We start from the raw sequence: 22,024 nt of genomic DNA on the forward strand, positions 1-22,024 counted from the left end.
ATTAGACAGACACTAGATAAATGACACACATAAAATTAAGTGAGGAAATGAAAAGGCACAGCCTTTGTTTATGTCCGTCCTCCTATTCTCTGACTCCTTAGTCACTAGCTACACATTCTTCAAAGGAATGAACTAAAGGGATGTGGAAGGAGGAGCAAAAGTGGTTTTAACTGTGTCCAGCAACCTCTGAAGAGGTGCAGACTGCTCTGGACTACCTCTCTTGATCCTGCCAGTAGCAAACTTGCCTTTTTTTTTTTTAGATTTTTTGTCTTTATTTTTAAAAATTTTATTTATTTATATTTAGTTTTCGACATTCACTTCTATAAGAGTTTGAGTTCTAAATCTTCTCGCCCCTCCCTCCCTATCCCCTCCCCAAAAAGGTGTGTAATCTGATATAGGCTATACATACACATTCATATTAAACATTACATCACATTAGTCATGTTGTAAAGAAGAATTAGAACCAATGGGAGAGACCACAAGAAAGAAAAAAAAAAGAGAAAGCAAATAGAAAGCTTCGATCTGCATTCAGACTCCATAGTGCCTTTTTCTGGATGTGGATAGCATTTTCCATTATGAATCTTTTGGAGATGTCTTAGATCCTTGCATTGCTGAGAAGAGCTAAGTTTATCAATATTAGTCATTGCACAACATGGCTATTATTATGTACAAAGTTCTCTTGGTTCTGCTCACTTCACTCAGTATCAGTTCATGGAAGTCTTTCCAGGTTTTTATGAAGTCAGCTTGCTCATCATTTCTTATAGCACAATAGTATTCCATTACATTCATATACCACAACTTGTTCAGCCATTCCCCAACTGATGGGCATCCCCTCAATTTCCAATTCTTGGCCACCACAAAAAGAGCTACTATAAATATTTTTGTATATGTGGGTCCTTTTCCCATTTTTATGATCTCTTTGGGATACAGCCCTAGAAGTGCTATTGCTGGGTCAAAGAGTAATGTACAGTTTTATAGCCCTTTGGGCATAGTTCCAAATCGCCCTTCAAAACGGTTGGATCAGTTCACAACTCCACCAATAATACATTAGTGTTCCAATTTTCCCACATCTTCTGCAGCATTTCTCATTTTCCTGTTTTATCATGTTAGCCAATCTGATAGCTGTGATGTGGTACCTAAGAGTTTTGATTTGCATTTCTCTAATCCAGAATGATTTACAGCATTTTTCATATGACTATAGATAGCTTTAGTTTCTTCTTCTGAGAACTGCTTGTTTATATCCTTTGACCATTTATCAATTGGGGAATGACTTGTATTCTTATAAATTTGGTTTAATTCTCTATATATTTTAGAAATGAGGCCTTTATCAGAGACATTGGTTGTAAAAATTCTTTCCAGTTTTTTGCTTCCCTCCTAAACTTGGTTGCATTGGCTTTCAAAATTACCATTTCTTGTTATTCTCCCCAAATATTTCCTCCTCAGCTGAGCCCAAAACAATTTTAGAGAGGAGTGCAGTGGTTAGGGTTGATTGACAGGGAATCTATTGCATTCTAGTTCTTTTTTCCCCCCCTCATTTCAATGACTGGCTAGTTTATTATTATCATTATTAATTTTTATTACTACTATTATATAGGCTATTATTACTTTGATGGAGATGTAGCACTGTTCGGTGGGAAAACCTTGTATTTGGAATCACAGAACCTCAGTTAAAATCCCACCTCTCTCATGTGTGACTTTGGATACCTCCTCTGGGCCAAAGTTCTTCATCTATGAAATGAAAGGGTTGATCTCTATAACCTCAAAAATCTCTTCCAGTTTCCACAATCCTTTGACAAGAGTTTGACAGAATGAGAAAGCATGAATGGTTGCAGTCTTCATTGTTGGAGGGAGATCCATCCTGTGAGATCATGGGATCACAGATTTAGAGCTACAAGAACCCTTGGAGGTTATTAAGTCCAACCCAAACCCAGAGTGGTTAAGTGACTCTGGGCACATCTAGTAAGTGTTTGAGACAGGACTCCTAAAGCACAGGTCTGACCACGTCATTCTGCCACTCAAGAATCTTTAGCGACCCCTCTGCCCCCCATTGCCTTTAAAATCCAATCTGGATTTGGTCTGCTTTTCAAGGCTGATTATACACTACTTCCCCTCTCATGGTCTACACTCCACCCAAACTGGCTTAGTTGCTGCTCCCTATATATAACCTTCCATCCTTCACCTTAACGTCTTTGCACAGGTTTTCTTCTATGGTTGGAGTGCTGTCCTTTCTCACCTTCACTTCCTGGAATCCCTAGCTCCCTCTGGGACTCAGTTTAAGAGCTACTTCCTTCAAGAGGCCCTTTCTGATTTGGTCGTTGTAAATCTCTCTCTTTCTTAACTATTCTCACCATAATCACTTTGTATTTATTTCGTATACATCTTGCATTTAGTTATCTGTGGATTTAGCTAATTGATTGACCTACTGATTGAAGTCAATCCAGGCATCCTCTACATTAGTGGTACCAACCTCAGGTAGAAATAGAGGCCACTAAACACCCCCCCTACCCCTATTTTATCCCTAGGTCCCTATATTAACTTAGATAGCTATATATTAACATTACTGTTTGGGGCTACCCAAATGAGGCCCCCAGGCAGCCCAATGGACATCTCTGCTCTATGTGACCTTTGACTTTGAAAAGTCAAGAAAGAGGGAGAACCTGGAAGCAAGAGTCATTATGCCCAGCCCCTTTCTTTTGTTCAATCTGACCAGGTACACTTGTTCAAATTCAGTGTGTTAATAAGGTGAATGGTGGATTTCTCACTTACCAGGTATAAGACCCTGGGCAAATGACTCAACCTCTCTAAGTGCGTTTCATCAACTATAAAATGGGGATGGTAACACTTGCAATAGCTATTTACCACAGTGTTGTTTGGAGGAAGGCCCTCTGTAAAATTTATAGTGCTGATGAAACATGTCTAATTACTATTATTGTTGTCATTATCATAAATAATCAGGACTCATTTCAGCTCGTGCTTTTGTGATATGAAGAAGCAGCCTTGCCCCTACGGTAGGTTAGGTCCACACCAGTCTGAACAGTAAATACATAGGCTCCAGTACATTTCATCAAAGTCCTTATGTTCAGGGACGCTGGTTGGGTTTTGCCCCTTTGAATCCAAAGCAAGTTGCAAATGAGGTGTTTCTTTACTCTGATGTCATTGTGAAGGACCAAGGATAAGTCACTTTATCCCACAGCAATGTGCTGGACAATGTTTATCAGCTCGCTCGCCAGGGGAAAAAAACCATGTTCCTTAACATGCATGATTAACATTTTCTCCAACACTTTCATAAGTTTAGGCAATGAACAAAATAATAAATCAAGTCCTGATTTGTACAATTTGTGGTTTTTATGGTAAATGCTAACCCTGAAAATTTAGCCATAGGTTCTTAAGCTGGCTCTAGAACCCAACTGCTTGCACAAGATTTTCAAATCATGACTGGAGGAACCATTCAGATAAAATTTGAGAGAATTATCTTCTAGTCCCATCTGAAAATGTGTCTTTAACATTCAACATCAAACCTTTTAAAGGGTTTAGAAAAATGCTATTCATCATCAATAGGCACTGGACTCCCAGAACTCATAATGGGCGGGTTCCTCTGAGTCTCTTTACTGCCATGAATTCTGGGATACCGGAGGTCATGCAACGGAAACCTAAAGGTGGGGAGCCGTGCTGAGCAATCAAAGGTATTGACACTTGGAAGGGATCTCAGCGGTCATCTAGTTAGTCCACAGGGCCATAGGGTTTAGAGCTGAAAGGGACCTTAAAGTTCATCCCTCCAATCCCCTCATTGTGATCCAGACCTGTGTGACCAGATGAGGACACTGAGGAACAAAGGTCATACAGGTAATACAAGGCAGGCAGAACTGAGATTTAAACCCACATCCTCTGACTCCATTGATTGTCCCCCCCCATCAAGTTGTCTCAAATCCTTTCAGAAGCATGGATCCAATCCACAACATGCCACACAAATGGTCACCCAACCTCTGCTTGAACCACTTCCAGTGATGGGAAATGGACAGTCTTGTGAGGCAGCCCATTCTCTTTTTGGACAGCAATTTCCTAGTTGTTAAGAAACTCTTCCTTAAAATCTTTTCTTTGTTACTACCCATTAACCCTAGAGCCACATAGACCCTCTTCCACATAACAGTCCTTCAAATATTTGAAGACAGCTAAAATATTTCCCCAAAGTTCTCTGTTCTTCAGGCTACATATCTGTAATGCATTAAAACAATCTTCATACAACAGATTCTAAGTTCTCTCACCATCCTGGCTACCATTTTTTTTTAAACTTGCTCCAGCTTTTTAATCGCCCTCCTAAAATGTACTACCTAGCAATAATACTTGTGTAACCCAGTTCAAAAGTGTGGAGAGACCAAAATAGGCCTGAAGTTCCACAAGAGCATAATATTTAGATGTGGAAGAGAGTATCTTACGTAAGGAACAGTAGGAAGTTCTGCATAGCTAGATCAAAGAGTACATGGAGGGGTATGAGGTTTAAGGAGACTGGAAGGGGGGGGCAGGTTACAACAGAGGATTTCATATTTAAACTTGGAGGTGACAGGGAGCCACTGGAGTTTATTGAGTAGGGGGAAGGGGGTGGCATCAACAGATCTGTGTTTTAGGAAAAGCACTTTGACAGTTGAGTGGAGGAGAGACTGTAGTGGGGAGAGATTTGTGCAGGGAGACTAACCAGCAGGCTACTGCAATAGTCCAGACTTGAGGTGATGAGGGCCTGCACCAGGGTGATGGCAGCATTGGAGAAGGGGGCATATTGGAGAGATGTTGCAAAGGTGAGATCAACAGGTCTTAGCAACAGATTGGGCTGTGAGGGTGAGAATGAGGAGTCAAGTAGGACACCTCGGTTATGAGTCTGGGTAACTGAGTGGGTGGTGGTTTCCTTGACAGTAAGAGGGAAATCCGGAAGTGGGGAAGAGTTTTGGTGGAAAGACAATGAGTTCAATTTTGGATGGGTTGAGTTTAAGATGTCTACAGAACATCCAGTTTGAGATGTCTAATAGGCAGCTGGAGATGTAAGACAGGAGGTCTAGAGAACATTATGAAATGCAAAATGGATAATTTTGATTACATTAAATTGGAAAGTTTTTACACAAAGTCAATGCAACCATTAGGAAGGAAGCAGGGGAAAGAATTTTTACAACCAGTGTCTCTGATTAGGGCCTCATTTCTAATACATATAGAGAACTAAGTCAGATTTATAAGAATACAAATCATTCCCCAATTGATAAATGGTCAAAGGATATGAACAGGCAGTTTTCAGATGAAGAAATTAAAGCTACCTATAGTCATATGAAAAAATGCTCTAAATCACTTTTTTTTTTTTGGGTTAGGCAATGGGGTTAAGTGACTTGCCAGGGTCACACTGATAGTGTCAAGTGTCTGAGGCTAGACTTGAACTCAGGCCCTTCTGACTCCATGGCCAGGGCTCTATCCACTGAACCAACTAGCTGCCCTCTAAATCACTATTGATTAGAGAAACACAAATCAAAACAATGCTGAGGTACCACATCACACCTATCAGATTGGCCAACATGACAAAACAGGAAAATGATAAATGTTGGAGAAGATGTGGGAAAATTGGAACACTAATACATTGTTGGTGGAGTTGTGAACTGATCCAACCATTTGGGAGAACAATTTGGAGCTATGCCCAAAGGGCTATAAAAATATGCATTCCCTTTGATCCAGCAATACCACTTCTAGGGCAGTATCCCAAACAGATCATAAAAATGGGAAAGGGACCCATACATACAAAAATATTTATAGTAGCTCTTTCTGTGGTGGTAAAAAACTGGAAACTGAGGGGATGTCCATCAATTAAGGAACGGCTGAACAAGCTGTGGTATATGAATGTAATGGAATACTATTGTGCAAAAGAAATGATGCACAGGCTGACTTCAGAAAAACCTGGAAAGACTTCCATGAACTGATGCTGACTGAAGTGAGCAGAACCAGGAGAACATTGTACATAGTAACAACCACGTTGTGAGATGACTATCTTGGATAGATTTAGCTCTTTTCAGCAATGCAAGGATCTAAGACATCTCCAAAAATCACATCATGGAAAATGCTCTCCACATCCAGAGAAAGAACTATGGAGTTTGAATGTAGATTGAAGCATACTATTTGCTCTTTTTTTCCTTCTGTTTTGTTTTGTTTCTTCTTTCTTGTGCTTTCTCCTATTGGTTCTAAGTCTTCTTTACAACATGACTCATGTGAAAATATATTTAATAGGAATGTATATGTATAGCCTATATCAGATTGCATGCCTTCTTGGGGAAAGAGGCGGGGAGGGAAGGGAGAAAATTTAAAACTCAAAAGCTTATGAAAATGATTGTTGAAAACTAAAAATAAATAAATAAATTTTAAAAATAAAAAAAAAAGACTGGAGGTCAGAAGAGAGATTAGGGTGGCATGGGTAGATTTGAGAATCATCAGAGGTAGCTTCTGCCCACTCCAGCCCAAATGAGAGGGCTTGACTTGAAGATCTGGAGGGTGCTGCCACACCTAGGGCTCTTATACTTCTCTGATTTTTGCTGGCAGGTGGTCAACAATTATTTCCGGTGGTGATGAGGAAGGTGGGCCCCTTCTTCACTGATTTTTCCCCTCAGTGATGGTTACAGGGGCAGGGTTGGAAACAGGCTTGGTAGTTTCAGGACTACTAACGTTCCTGAGAGTCTTGGTTTGTCTCCAGGAAATGAGTCTGGAGTTTAACCAAATAACCAGTAAGAAGCTATTAAATGTTCCTAACCCAGGTTATAAACTCAGGGCAATTGCTTAAGGAAGATGATCTGGTGATGTACAGAAGTACAAATACAAGGATAAGAGAAGTGGGGAGAAAGGATGTAGGAAAACCAGTTGGTCAACAATTGAGCACCTACTGTGTGCCAGGCTAAGCTGAGCTGTGATAAGCTCTGGGGATGAAAACAAAAGAAAAAAGTCCTTGTCCTTAAATAGAGGGTTTGGCTCCACCCTCCAATGGGAGACCAACGGGAGGGACCTATTCTAGTAGGATCTTAGAAGGATCAATATAACTGAATTCAATTTAATTTAATTTAAAAAAGTATTTGTCAAGTGCCTACTTACTATGTATAAGACAAGGTGCTAAATGATGGGGCTACATAAACAAAAAAAAATCCCACCTGTGACAACCAGATAAGTAATCCCAGCAAGCTACTCTGTGTGCTTCAGGCAACTCCCTAGGGCTCATCTCCAGGAGTCATTCCCACACCATCACAAGCAAAAAAACCCCAAAAAACAACAAAACCACAGGCCCTTCACTAGTTACACAAGGGCATTGGAAAGTCCCAAAACAAAGCTCTGGGTGAGGTGTGAGGGGAGATCCCAGGCTTTAGAGCTGAAAGGAAATTTAGGAAACATCTAGTCCTACCCGCTTATGTGTAAAAAGCAAACAATTGCTGGATGAGTTGGATCAAAACGACCTCGGTTTAGGTCCTGGCTCTGCCATTTTGTATGTTTGATCCTAGGCAACTCGTTGAGCTTCTCTGGGTCCCAGTTTCCTCATGTTAGTGAGCATTTAGTAATCACTCAGTAAGTGCCAGGCATCCTGCTAAGTGCCGTTCCTGCTCTCAGGGCTCACAATAGAATGAGGGAAACTACACAGAAATATGTACAAACAAGCTACATACATGACAAGTGGGAAATGAACAATAGAGGGAAGACTCCCTCTTCCTCCTTTCCAATTCCAAGAGAACCATCATCAAATCAATACTGCCATTGTTTCTGGAAAGAGGTTCTCAAGCTCTTTGCCCCCATCTCCACACACCATCCTAGCGACCTTCCAGAGAATTTGCTGTTCAGTCGTTTCAGTCTTGTCAAGACTCTTCGTGACCCCATTTGGGGTTTTCTTGGCAAAGATACTTGAGTGGTTTGCCATTTCCTTCTCCAGCTCATTTTACAGATGAGGAAACTGAGGCAAAGAGAGTGAAGTGCCTCGCCCAGGGTCACACAGACAGTAAGTGTCTGAGTTCAAATTTGAATTCAGGTCTTCCTAACTCCAGGCTCAGCGCCTTCTCCACTGTGCCACCGAGCGCCTGTTTCAGAGGCCCTCTGTGCCCCTCCTTTTTAAAAAGTTTCCTCCTATTAGAAGGTAAGCTTCTTGAGGGCAGGGGCTAAAAGCTCACTTTGGTATCCATAGAGCTTAAGACTTAGTGCTGTCTAATTCATTCATCAGGGAGGCTGGACTGGAATGATCTCTAAGCACCCTAGTGCTAGCCAAAGACTCCTAGCTACCTGGGGCTCGAGGTCGGAAGGGCCGGTGGGGGGGGTGGAGATGGCGGAGGTAGGCGGGTCCTCCTCGGGCTCCGCCTTCTCCCCGGGAGTTCGACCGTAGCTACTAATCAGGCCGGAGCCCCCTCCCACGCCTGCGCACTAAGGCCCTCCCCGTCCCTCAGGGCCCCGCCCCTCCCCGTCGGCGGCCCCCCGCCCCGGGACCTGTGCGCGCGCACCGCCTCGCGCCCGCTTCCCTCAAAGACTCCAGCGGCGGCCCGCCCGGCTCCTCAGTGACCTGCGCGCTGCGGCTGCGGATGATCACCCTCAGGCGGCAGCACTGACTGGACTGGAGCTGGCACGGTCTGGTAGGTAGGGCCGCGCTTCACTCTGGTCCCAGCAGGGAGCCGAAGCTGGAGCCGGGGGTCGGGCGGGCCGGCCTGGGCTGGGTTAAGCAGAGCAAGGCAACCGGCTTCGGAGCGCGGGGCTGCGGCGCCCGGCATCCTCCCTCCCTTCTCCCTTCTTCCCCCCAACCACCCCCGGCACCCCCCACCACCTTCCCGGCTTCGGTGACGGGCGTCTCGCTGGCCAATCGGGAGCCAGGTGGCTGAGCCTCCTACCCAATGGGCTGCTTGCGTAACGGGCGGGGGGCGGGCCGTCTGGGGCCGCGGGCTCGCGGCTCCTCGCGCTGGCCGCGTGGCCGCCGCCACCGGGGTCTGGGCATCTTGGGGTCCCAGCTTCCTTCCGGTGCGCGGCGAGAGCTGTGGGGAAAGTGGGTGGGGAGACCACTCTGACGGACCCTGTGCATCCACGCCTCCGCTCAGCCCCCACCCCACATCATATTGAACCCCCGGGAACTGGCTCGGAAGACTCCGGGTTTAGGGAGACAGGAGGCTGGAGGGCTAGTTTCGGTTCTGTCACCAACTTGCTGTATGACCTTGGGCAAGTAACTGCCCCCTCTCTGGTCCTTAGTTTTTCTCTCTGTAAAACGGTGATTACAACAACTGCCTCCCTCAGGGTTCTTGTGGGTATCAGGTAATATAGTAGGTGTGGAGGTGTTACCGGAGTCATGGTACTTAGACCCCCGAAGGTATCTTAGCACTTTGCTAATGAGGAAAGGGATTCAGAGTGTGGAAGGGACTTGCTGAAAATCACACAGCTACTAGTGTGTATAATAAAGCTTGGCAAGTCTTTCATCCAGCACCCCTCGGCTACAATCCAGGGCTTTTGCTCCTCTGGACTAATTGTTACCCAAGGATAAATATGGGGGATTCCTGTTCAGAAGAGGGTATTCAGTTAGATAGATTCCAAGAGTAAGGATGCTTGGTACTTGGCTAATTTCACTTTTGCCTATTTCAGGAGGAAATTGGTGCTGCCTGAAAGCTGGGTTAACTTTCTGTGATGCTGTCTCTGAATTCTCCTTTCATCTTATCCCATGGTATCCCATCCATTATCTGCTTCCTGTCCTCTTCACGCTTCTTTGGACTTGCCCTCACTTAGCTGGGTTGTCTTTTACCGACAGCCCCACTTTCTTCCTCTTGCTAGCAGCCTCCTCAAACTTCTAGTGGTTAGAGTCCTATGTCAGGAATCAGGAGGGGCCCAGGGTTTAAGTCCCACTTCTGACACTAGCAGTAAGACCATGGATAAGTAAGTCACGTAAGTTCTTTGAAGAGCATAGGCCTGGGACGTTGGTGCTTGATAAATGCTTGTTGATTGATGACCTATGAAAGGGACATGGGTATAATAATACTTATAGTAAGTAGTTCATTTACATTATTATTGAGAGGTTCAGATGTAATAGTATATGTAAAGTGCTTTACAGTTTTTATGCCATTCAAACATTGATGTTTGTTATTAATAATTAAGAAGAAGGAAGGATCTTTGAATTCCGATATGGGAGTTACTTGAGCCACTTGAGATGAGTGACTTGCCCAGAGTCACATAGCCATTATCAGAGGCTAAATTTGACCTCCTGTCTTCTGATTCCAGCACTTTATTTGCTATGGCATACCATCCATTTTAATTCAAATAGTCCCTATTAGTTAATAATAGCTCATTTCTTTATCCCTCAAGGCCTTAGGAATTGCTTTCTTCATAGCAACACTTTTCAGTACTTATAGTTACAGAGCATTTTATATATCCATCTCATTTTAACCTCACAAGATCCTACTGCCATAGTTAATACAAGTATGATTAGCACCGACCGTCCTATTGGACTGGGTTCAGTGTGTCTAGGGACTTTTGTCCATTTATGCATCAGCAAGTAAACAGTGGAGCTGAGGCTTAAACTAAGACCAAGCTAATTTTTCATTTTACTATTCTGCTTCTAACATAGGTGAATGTGTTTTATTGTGGACAAAACTGTTGCAAATGCATATTCTCTGATGCCTCTATTTTTCTTGGGATCTGTGATCTTTTTATTATAGGGAGGTTTATGGCAAGCTAATTGTTTTTAATGTGAAAGAACTATCTTTTTAATTAAAGAGAATTCCAGGTTTGTATCTCATAGAATCTCAGAGTTAGAAAGGACCTAAGAAGCCAGCAAAACTAACCTATATTTAACCTATATGAACCTATTAGCTGTGTGACCCCATCAGCCTCAGTTTCCTTATCTGTCAAATGAGGGTGATAATAGCACCTAGGTTGTTGTGAGGTGAAAATGAGATAATATGGTTATAGTGCTTTGCAAACCTTACAGGATCATAGAAATGCTAGCTAATAGTAGCCAGGAATACCTGTTAGAGCATTGCTGACAAGTTGGCCGGCCATCTAGCATCTGCTTGGATTTGTTTTGGTGAGAGAAAAGCCTACTACAGCTCCAAAGACAGCCTCTTTTGTTTTTTGATGGCCCTAATCAGTTCAAAGCTTTTCCCTTTTTTCCAAGCCTATATCTACCTATTGTAACTGGCAGGTGCTATTCCTCATTCTGCCCTCTGGGGCCAGGCACAAAAAAATCTATTTCCTCTTCCACATGACAGCCTTCATAAAGTTATACAGCTAGATCATATACTTAAAGACAGTCCTCATGTCCTCCCTGAAGCCTTCTTTTGCTGGGCTGCATGTTCCAGCTTCCTTCTGCTAGTGGTCATCTGGCTTAGCTTCCCTGCCTCAGCATCCTGGTCACTCCACTTCTTTTCTAGTATAGCAGTTTTTTTAGAATGTTAAAGCAAGTCTCTTTTTCCTGGTGAAACACAGTGTTTTAGTATGGGCTCGCAGTGGACTTTGTGTATCAACTGGGGATCAGCTTAGCTAAATTGAGAGAAGTTAGCCTGCTAGGTTAGCACAGGATAATGTATTTTCCTGTTGAAGCAGTCCTTCAAGGCTGCCCAGTGAATTGCTTAGGGAATGTGATCTGTATCTGTGGAAATCATGTGACTTACATTGAACTTCAATAAAAATTGATCGAAATATTAATATTGATGTTAGAACATCCGTACCTTGGCATAAAACATTCTGGGAACGTAATCTGGTTCTGTTAAGTTTTCTAGGTGGTGCTTTGGAGGTTTAGTGGGACGTCGGGACAGCTCCATGCTGTTGGCTGAATCTTTCTCCATTTAAGGAAAATTTGTCAGTGGGTGCCAGTACATTAGTGTTTGGCTCTCAAAATGTACCCGAGTGCTCGGTTCTGAAATTGTTCATCATATATTTAGAACTGGGATTTCTGAATTAATTCACAAATATGTCAAAACTTTATGGAAAATCTACGCTAATTTCATCATACTCTTTTCTGCACGTATTTAATCAAAGGTGGAATGTAATTATCAATTTTATTTCATGTCAGTATAGTATTTTCTCCAAAATTTGGTCTTCTAAAAATATTTTAATGCTACTCATCAGTGTCACTTCCTGGTGATTTTGGGATCCCTTGTAATAAATAATTTATTTTTATTCTAAAAAAGACTTTTTTTTCCCTTCTTCCCTCAGGTCTTTTTGAATAAAATGAAGTACATTCTAGTCACTGGTGGTGTTATCTCAGGAATTGGAAAGGGGATCATTGCCAGTAGCATTGGGACAATTTTGAAATCATGTGGCTTACATGTAACTTCAATTAAAATTGACCCATATATCAATATTGATGCCGGAACATTCTCTCCTTATGAGCACGGTAAGCAGCATCTCTCTTTTTTTTTTTTAAACAGTACTGATATGTAGGAATATAGGGAAAAAGTCCTTTTACAAAACATGTTGAGTTGTTACGGGTACTCTTGACTAGCAGGATATTTTCTTTCTCAGCAGGTCGGAAAGAGACTGTCTTAGGATATTCAAAGATGTGGGCCCTGTGGGAGCTAAAGTAGCAAGACTCCTTTTGGTAGCTGAATTTGACAGTTGTTGACAGGACTGCTGAACATGGATTTTTGTAGCTAAGCTGGGTTTGGTGTTAAAACATTGTACAGCTGAAAGTTTTCAGACCCAGGATCTTGAGAAGCAGAGCCCACACATTTAAGAATTTAAAGAAACTAGACATTTGGAACTTTGGAAGATAGGAAGCTGAAGTTCCACCAACTTCCTGGGTTATTGACTGTCCATAGATTATGATTATATACTCTCTGATGCCTCTATTTTTCTTGGGATCTATGATCTTTTTATTATAGAAAGAGGTTTATGGCAAGTTAATTTTTTTGTTGTTGTTCATTTATTGTTTTTTTTGTGAGGCAGTCGGGTCACACAGTGCCCAGGGTCACACAGCTAGCAAGTGTCAAATGTCTGAGGCTAGATTTGAACTCAGGTCCTCCTGACTCTGGGGCTGGTGCTCTATCCACTGTGCCATCTTGCTGCCCCCTGCTTGAATCTTTTTGTGGTACAGCTAGGTAGCACAGTGGATAGAGTGCTGTAGTTGGAGTCAGGAGGACCGGAATTCAAATCCTGCCTTATACTAGCCATTTACTAGCTGTGTGACTGTGGGCAAGTCATCTCAGTTTCCTCTGTCAAATGAGGATGATGGTATCAGCCTTCTAGGGTTTCTGTAAGTCTTAAGTAAAGTGTTTTGCAAGCCATAAAGGGCTACATAAATGCTTTGTTATTATTTGGATTTAGACTTGCTATAACTCCTGGACTGAAACCTAAGTGATTACCTAAATGGAGATGTGTGCAGCACATGCGCAGCGTGCTCGCGAAAGCTGACTGAAGTTGGGTTCTTTCCCCCCACACTGTAAATGTGTTTTGTTGACCAGTTAGTGTGATTATAACATCTTTTTTTCTATCAAATACTTCCGAAGAGTATTTTCAAATTATTGTTCCAAATATTACACAGTTTATTATTTTAGAGTCAAATCAGTAAGCATTTATTAAGCTCCTACTATGTGCTAAGGTTTAGGGATACCAAGAAATGGGAAAACAGGCCATGCCCTCAAGAAGCTTACAGGCTGATGGGGGAGACAACATGTGAATGGCTGTGTACAAACAAGGTATAGACAGGATAAATTGGAGATGATTTTAGTGGGAAGGCACTAGCGTCAACGGGGATCAGGAAAGGCTTCTTGTAGATTTTATCTGGGACCTACCTGAAGAAGCTTGGAGGCAGAGAAGAGGAGGGAGAGAATTCTAGGCATTGAGGGTAGCCAGTGAAAATGCGTGGAGGCAGGAGATGAAATGAAGTCTTTACTGTAGAACATCAAGGCAGCCAGTGTCACTGAACAGTGATGCCCTGTTGTGGCATAAAAGTGACTTTGGGCTCTCTGAGGCTTTGCTGGAAAAGGAAGCTGTGAGTACAGGTCCGGAAGTGGTCTGTATGTCTGAGGAGCAGCCTAGCAAAGTTGGAAGAGGGTTGGTCACTAGGTGATGAATTTTTTGGAACTGGTAAAGCCTAAGGTATCAGCTGCCTTGGTGGAGGGGGGAATCCACATAGATGACTACTAGAGCTTGGATCACATGCGCTTTTCAAAGTTCTGATCTATAACTTGGTGTCCTTTTTAAAGGGGGCGTGGGAAACAGTAGCATATTTTTGTATCACATTCTTGTGAAATGAGCCAGGCCATCATGACTGACATCTGTCACCCTGTGAGTTGTTGTTCAAATTTATATATATGCTTCCAAGAAATCCACAGATGTTTAGTACCTACTCTGTGCCAGGCACTGAGGACATAGACAAAAATGAAACCGTACTATTCCTCAAGGGATTTACGTTCTAATAAGTGGATATATCATGTACATGAGAACGCACAAAGTAACAAAATAGGGAGAGGGATTGTTTATTTAGTATCTGTTGGAGGAGGGTCCTTTATCCCTCTGTGTAGTTTTTGTTTTTCTGTCCAGTGATGTTTCTGCGTTAAGGAAAGACGTACAAAAATCATCCTGAAACAAAGTGACAAGTGATTTTTCTATTCAAACTGCTGCGGTACTCTGTGATTACTAACCTGAACTTTTTCAACATTTTCCTCAGGTGAAGTTTTTGTACTTGATGATGGTGGGGAGGTAGACCTTGACCTGGGCAATTATGAACGGTTCCTTGACATCCGTCTCACCAAGGACAATAACCTGACCACTGGAAAGATTTACCAATATGTTATTAACAAGGAGCGTAAAGGAGACTACTTGGGAAAAACGGTTCAAGGTACTAATGGATGTTCCTTTGGTTTGTGGTCCGAGTTAATATTGGCTATCTCTTTGGTTTAGGGCATATATCACCACCTCTCTGTCTGGAGACAGAAAGGACTCCCCAGCGGTTGCTTTGTCATTAATTGCTCATGTTCTTTTTGTGGCTCTAGTATGTTTCCATGTAATATCAAGGAGTTCCTTCAAGTGATAAGGTGAACCTGAATGGCTTAGAAATAATACGTTTGCCTTTAATTGCATGTTAATCACTTAAAGCTCATTCTTAGTGGAAGTGCCATCAAAATGAATTGAAAGAAGCGCCTGCTATGGATTGCATTCTCATAAGCTGAAGCCACCACTTGAGGCTGACTAACATAACTCATCTGAACCCAAATGCCTTTTATAGAGAAATTCAGTGATAGATGTGGAACGGTGAAGGTGACTGAGTAAGGGTAATAAAGGCTAGGGCGTGTGGGTTAGACAGTGTGTGGAATTTCCTCACGGTGGATGGTAAGTTTAATACTTTATATAATGTGTAAGCCTTGAGATAAATGTTTTAGTAAGTAGTCTTTCCCTTTTGGGTCTAGACTGTGATTAGAGAATAGTCCATAACATGTAGGTCACACAGGGCCATGCTCCTTTTTGAAGGCCTTTGCTACACTGAATAGCATTTTTATCAGTGTAATATAATGGAAAGAGCACTGGATATGGTGTCGGAGCCTTGGGATGTACATCTTGCCACATATTACCAGATTCAGACTTGCATAGTACTCTGTTTTGCCTTGGTCAAATCCAGAATCAACTGAATTTCAGAGAAGAGACCACCACACCTGAACAAGAATCCCTTCTAGAACATGTCCAGTAATTCAGTCTTTGCTAGAAACCTCCAGGAAGAAGGAATTCTCTACTTCCTATACCACTTGGGCAGCCCTAATTGTTGGAAAGTTTTTCCTAACATCAAGCAAAAATTTGCTTCTTTGGAACTTCCACTCATGATTCTTAGTTTTTGCTCTCTAGGGTCAAGCAGAACAAATCTAATTCCTTTTTCACATGACAATAGACTTTCAAATACTTAAGCACAGCATTATCTGCTCCCCACCCCAACCCCAGTTTTATCTTTTGGCTAAACATAGAACTCCCTCAACTGATCCTCATGTGGTATGACCTAGACCGTATGCCATCCTGGTCATCTTTCTCCACTGTTTGCTTTCCAGCTTATTAATGTCCTTCCTAAAATTTGCACCGCCCCTCCCCACAGCTGAACACAGTACCAGGGGAATACCTTCTGGTCCTGTTTACCAGTGGTGTCAAATTCAAATACAGACAGATCCCAGAAAACCACAAATTAACATTATCTAAGTTTTAACCCCCCTTCTGGCCTTTAGTTGTAAAGTTGATTTCTTAAATGTTATAAACTTCATCTTATTGGACTTGGTTCAGTATTCCAGCCTGTCAGCGCCTTTTTGAATTTTGATGGTTAGCAATACTCCCCAACTTTTTGTCACCTGCAAATTTGAAAGCATGCCATTTATGCTCTTTTCTGAATTTTTAATAAACATGTTTAACACATACATTTCAAACTAGGTCATTCCACCAGAGATTTCCTTCTGTGTTGTCAAACTATTATTGTTGCCCACTGACTCCTCTTGAGAAGTCAGGCTCTTCAAGCAGTTCTTTGATTTTTTTCCTTTAAATTATTCAAAGCCAAGTCTTGAACATCAGTACAACTAAATTTGCTGAGTAATTCTGTACTGATTAACTTAAATCCAAAGTGTCATCTTGATTTCCAGTCTCTTCCCTCTAAGACCTCATTAGGATTCTTTGTCCATTTTCCTTTATGTGGTCCTAGTAATATGTACTTCATTCTTCTGGTTCTGTTTCACTTTGGTATTATTTCACAAAGGCTTTTCCAGATTTCCTTGTATTTGTTAGTCTTAATTACATTACAGTGTTCCATTACGTCAATTTACCACAGTTTATTTAAAATCATTCTCCTGTTGATGGGCTTTTAGTTTGTTTCCACTTTTTCATGATTATGTATATTGTCATTAAAATCTTTGAACAAGTAGCTCATTGAAGCAGTTTTGAATCCACCTAACTATACTATCACATTCTCCACCTTTCTGTCTCCTCCATAGTAGCATCAGAGACATTGTCAGATGCTTTGTTAAAACCTTAACTAAATGACTTCTAGAGCACGGAACAGGTCTGGCAATCTAGTAACCTCTAGGAAGCCTGCCAAAAGGGAATGAGCTTAGTTTGACCTGTTCTTGAGGAAGCCATGCTGGATCTTTGATCAACACTTCCTCTCCTACATGACCACTTAACCTCTGGGCCTTGGTTTGGTTCTTACTGAAAATGAAGGTGTGCTAGACTGGATCTTTGAGGTCCTTTAGAACTCCAGAGCCTATGATCCTGTTATATCATAGGTGCGATGGCACTCTCCTAGGTTCTGTAGAAAATGAGCTAAACTGTTTGGGCCCCAAGGAATTAATTAATGATTTTAGCCAATTTATTATACTGTAGGTCAGTTTTCTACTTGCCTTGTAAACCTGGACCATAGTGGTATCTAGGCTAGGCCAAGTGAGAGGAATTCTGTTCCTTGGGAATTACAAATTTGATGCATTTTGTAGCATTTTTTTTAACCTCAGCCTCTACTCTAAAAGGTGGCCTCTTTTCCCCCATCCCCTCAAAGTTTATCACAAAAGACCTATGGTCTTATTTTTGAATCTGGATTCCATTCATCTGCCTTCTCCTTCTGTATGGTCTAGTCGTCGTACTCCCCACTTGAAAGGGTTGGAACATTGTTAGCTTGGCAGACATGGGAAAAGCTGTGTCACACAGGACACAGGACACACAGTGGGACAGTGTGTGAGAGCAGAGCTGTGTGTGGCAGAGGAGTGGCCTGGAGGGATGGACAGGCTTAAGGATTTGATGTTGCAGGGTATTGTGCTTATTTACCCCAAGGTTAATTAGCTTGAATTTGATTCTTTAATATTTTGTGTTCCACCCTTTGATTTACTTGGAGCAGATAAAGGTCAGTGACTTGGTTCAAAAATAAGTTTTATCTGTTTAGAGTAGTATGATTGCTATTGGAAAAGTCTTTAGTTGCACATTTCTTCCTTTTTCTAGTTGTCCCTCACATCACAGATGCAATACAAGAGTGGGTGATGAGACAGGCATTAATTCCGGTAGATGAAGATGGCATAGAACCTCAAGTGTGCGTGATTGAGGTTTGTACATTCTTCTAATTTTCCTGAGTCCTAGGCCACCTGTGGACACAGCTTTATCTTATATATCTCCCTAGCCAGCCCTGGACATCGAGCAAAACATATACAAAAACAATGGAAGTGCTGAAACCTCCTGCCTATCTCTATATTGTTCCAGCTGAAAGGAAGGTAGCACTAATTGGGATTGCCAGCTCACACACCTATAACTCAAATGTTACCTTGAACAAGTCACTTTTCCTCCTGTATGAAATGAGGATGAAAATACTTGTACCACCTACTCCACTGTGTGGAAAGCCCTTTGTAAATTTTAAAGGCTGTAGAGATAGGAGCTCTCTTAGTGATGCTCTGTGTAAGTCCACCGTCTTACTGTGGATGTGATGCTGAGTTCTGGAAAGGCTTTGCGTCCGGGTGAGGCAGTGCTGTATGCATGTGTCCAAGGACCAGTCACCAACGAGATTGGCCATGAGGTGATTGTTTTGGCCATGGTCACCCACAAAGGCTGAGGGGTTGAGATCTACCCTTGGGTATCCACACTGATGAAATCATGGCCCTTGGAATTTGGAGGCTATAGCAACATGAAGACTCTGGTAAGTAATGAGGCACCGGTAAACTGTGGTAGAATGAGTGTACGCACTGATAAATCACAGAGCTTTAAAGTACAAGAAGTCAGTCTTAGTAGTAGATATTTTCTTAAATAAAGATATAATTTATATTAACATTTCTTAAGCTAATTTGACCATAGAAATGTTGAAGTGTTACTATTTTTGTTGCTATTAATTATTGTAAGAAATAATAACCACTCCAACTATTATCATCTCAATGTAATTTCAAAGCTAGGAGGATTCCAATGTTCCAGCTCTCTCGGTTTGCATTCTGCAGTCACGGTTTATGGCTAACCTGGGAGAAAGAGTTAGGGAGATTTCTTTGTGCCTGCCCCTTTCACATAGAGGGTTGCTTGTCCCTTTCTTGCCTAATTTTGTTTTTCTCTGAGAAGAGAGAGTGTGGAGATAGCCAGAATAGCCTTGGGGAAGAATAATCTTGTCCAAAATAAGTGACATTGCAGCTCAAGGAAATGTGGTATTCCTGATAATTGACAGTGTATACTGTTTCAGAGAATCCATTGCTATTTGGCTTATTTGATTGAGATAACAGATTTTTAATAAACTGTTACTCAGAGAGACAGGGAAATGGGAAAATAGAGGAAGGCTTAATGATGTTTTTCTAAAATTACTTTGTGCTTCCAGCTTGGAGGGACGGTAGGAGATATAGAAAGCATGCACTTCATTGAAGCCTTCCGCCAGTTTCAATTCAAAGTCAAACGAGAAAACTTCTGCAACATTCATGTCAGCCTCGTTCCACAGGTGAGGTGCTAGAAACTCCAGGAGGAACCTGAGAAGGTGGAGATGAGTGTTTGTACGCTAAGGAGTGGTTGGATTTTGTCTTCTATTCCATAGGAAAAAGGCAAGAGAAAGAACTGATTCTTTTGGCTGTTAGAGCAAATGAGAACCATGCACATAATCAATTTATCTTCCTACTTTTAGCATTTAAGGAAAATGTCAACTTCTCAATTCCATGTATAAAGAAGACTTTTTTTCCTCTTGTAAAATAGCCAAGCTCTACAGGGGAACAGAAGACTAAACCTACCCAGAATAGTGTTCGTGAACTCAGAGGACTTGGACTTTCACCAGATTTGGTAATTTTTCTAAATCCTTTGTACTAGATTAAATTTTAGTCTTAAATGTGTGGCTAAAATTATTCTTAGCTAGAAATGAACAAAAACTTTTTTTGGTGGGTTGGGATAATTTTAATGCCTCTTAATAATCGAGTGCCCTCTAAAATCATATGACGCATGCTTGGTGTAGGCATGCTTCCTCAGCTCTTGAAGCTCCATACCAGCTCTGACTGGCATATCTTGTTTAGCCGTTTCAGTTGTGTCTGACTCTTCATAACCCCATTTTAGGGTTTTCTTGGCAAAGATACTAGAGTGTTTTGCCAGCTCTTTTTACAGATGAGGAAACTGAGGCAAACAGGTGAAGTGACTTGCCCAGGGTCACACAGCTAGTGTCTGACTCAGGAAGATGAGTCTTTCTGAGTCCAGGCCTGACAATCTGTCCACTGTGCTAGCTGTCCCTCGTAGCATATCTTATCAGGCTAGAAAGATTTGAGTACGGGCCTGACAGTGGGCTTTTCATCAGGATCCATTGCTTCTGGCCAGCCAAGCTGAGTGCACAATACCCTAATCACCAGAATGTTGGCATATTGCTTTGGCTGTGTTACTCTGTCGTACAGGGGATGTGAGCTGTGTTGGTGTGGATCAATTGCACATGCTAATAATATTGTAGATCCTTGAGGTATAAGTATGTTTGTTAATAATAAAAATTTCTTCAATGACATTATACTTTATGGTAACATTTTCCAAATTAATCCCTAGGACAAAGGTGCACTGGGCAAATTTTGGAGCAGAGTAGCAGATGTTAAACCTTATCTTCTTATTCCTTTCCCCCAAAAGGTCACATAATTTTAATACATAGCATTGTGGAGGGCACTGTATCGCTGACATTCTGGTTTTCCCACATAGAGCTCCCCGTTTTGGGGAACCACTCACAGTTCACAGAACATGTTTTGGAAAGTGTGTTGTGTTGTTTTGTGCACTATCCTACATTTGATTTTTCTTCTCTGTTAATATCACTTAAAAAGCAATAGGCATTTCACTCTTGTAGCTCATTAAATAGTCTTCATTGGATTCTCATTTCTTGCCCTGCCTTCAGTTTTGGAGCTGTGAAATTTAGCTGAAAAGAGATAAGGGGGCATTTTCAAGTTTCTCCAGAATCTGGTAGGGACATCTATACACTGTCTGTAATGAAATGATAACCTTTTTGCAGCAGCGTGAATAACAGTATTTGTGTTTTTAATTTCCTCTGCTAAATGGTGTCCTCATTTTTTGGGCTAGGTGGTGTGCAGGTGCTCCAATCCTCTTGACACCTCAGTGAAGGAGAAGATATCCATGTTCTGTCATGTCGAGCCAGAGCAAGTAAGTGTTTGGTCCCAGATGCTCTTTAGGGAATTGAGTAGGATAAGAGTTAGTTCACAGCTTGAGTCAATAAGCATTTCCTAGAATTACTGTATTTTTAAACTTTATACACACTCTTGGCTGAGGGGACCTTTGTCCCTTTTTGTGTATGGAATGATATAATGGAAGGGATGCTGGGTTTGGAATCAGAACGCCCCTTCCACTTAGTAGTTGTATGACCATGGGTAAGTCCTTTAACTTCTGGGTAACTGTCTTGTGTATATCTCACATGGCTAGTATGAGGCTGGTATGCAGTGAAAAAGTCCTTTGCAAAGAGTGCTAGTGAAATGTAGGGGCAAGGGTTGTTATTTCTGTTAATGGAGGGGTCATTGCTGTTGCCCTGACCAATTCACACTAAAGTTATTTCTAGGGATCCCTTTGATTGGTATAAGGGACTGCCAGGATCTGACTCTGGGACCTCTGGGACTCAGTTTCCCCATATATAAAATGAAGGGATTGAACCACTAGATGATCTTTAAGGTCTCTTCCAGCCTTAAGGTTCTGTAATTTTGTGTGTTTAAAGTCATCACATTTGATTTTGGATTGTGTTTATACACTTTGCATATGGGTGTTTGATAGAATTTATAACATTTCCGCATAATGAAGCTCTGCTGAAGCATTCCAGAGGGATATGGAAAGCTGTCCAGCTTCCCTGTTAGCAAACATTTCTTGACTATCTACTACATGTGAGATGCTTTTGTGCACTGTGAGATACAAAGCTGTTTACTTCAGGCTTCCTCTGTGGGCAGCAGAAGGGATGGCAGGGAGGTATGAGTCCAGACTATTTTAGCTTCTGTTAGTCTGTAGGCTATACTTGGAGTAAGAGTAAATTAAGGTAGGGTGTTATTTTTAGAAATAAAAGCGTCTAACTGAAGTACATACATTTCAGTTTAATTGGATACCTTAGTGGTAATTTCTTTTGTGCATTGTTCCTAGTGAATTCTGC

General features: G+C 41.8%; 1 protein-coding gene across 3 annotated transcripts in view; it reads left to right on the plus strand.

Annotated features, from left to right (window-relative positions):
- The first annotated feature begins 8,457 nt into the window (after window positions 1–8,457).
- Window positions 8,458–22,024, plus strand: part of CTPS1 (CTP synthase 1) — a 37,596-nt gene continuing 24,029 nt past the window's right edge. For all 3 annotated transcript variants that reach the window (XM_078145489.1, XM_020983450.2, XM_020983449.2), the window contains exons 1-7: window positions 8,458–8,615; window positions 12,172–12,352; window positions 14,627–14,797; window positions 17,911–18,011; window positions 19,253–19,369; window positions 19,618–19,701; window positions 20,959–21,039. In XM_078145489.1, coding sequence (XP_078001615.1) covers window positions 12,187–12,352; window positions 14,627–14,797; window positions 17,911–18,011; window positions 19,253–19,369; window positions 19,618–19,701; window positions 20,959–21,039 — 720 coding nt within the window. In that variant the 5' untranslated portion in view covers window positions 8,458–8,615; window positions 12,172–12,186. The remainder of the gene's footprint in view (window positions 8,616–12,171; window positions 12,353–14,626; window positions 14,798–17,910; window positions 18,012–19,252; window positions 19,370–19,617; window positions 19,702–20,958; window positions 21,040–22,024) is intronic.

This window comes from Phascolarctos cinereus, unplaced genomic scaffold (assembly GCF_003287225.1).
Source record: "Phascolarctos cinereus isolate Bilbo 61053 unplaced genomic scaffold, phaCin_HiC Scaffold_726;HRSCAF=1367, whole genome shotgun sequence".
NCBI classification, from domain to species: Eukaryota; Metazoa; Chordata; class Mammalia; order Diprotodontia; family Phascolarctidae; genus Phascolarctos; species Phascolarctos cinereus.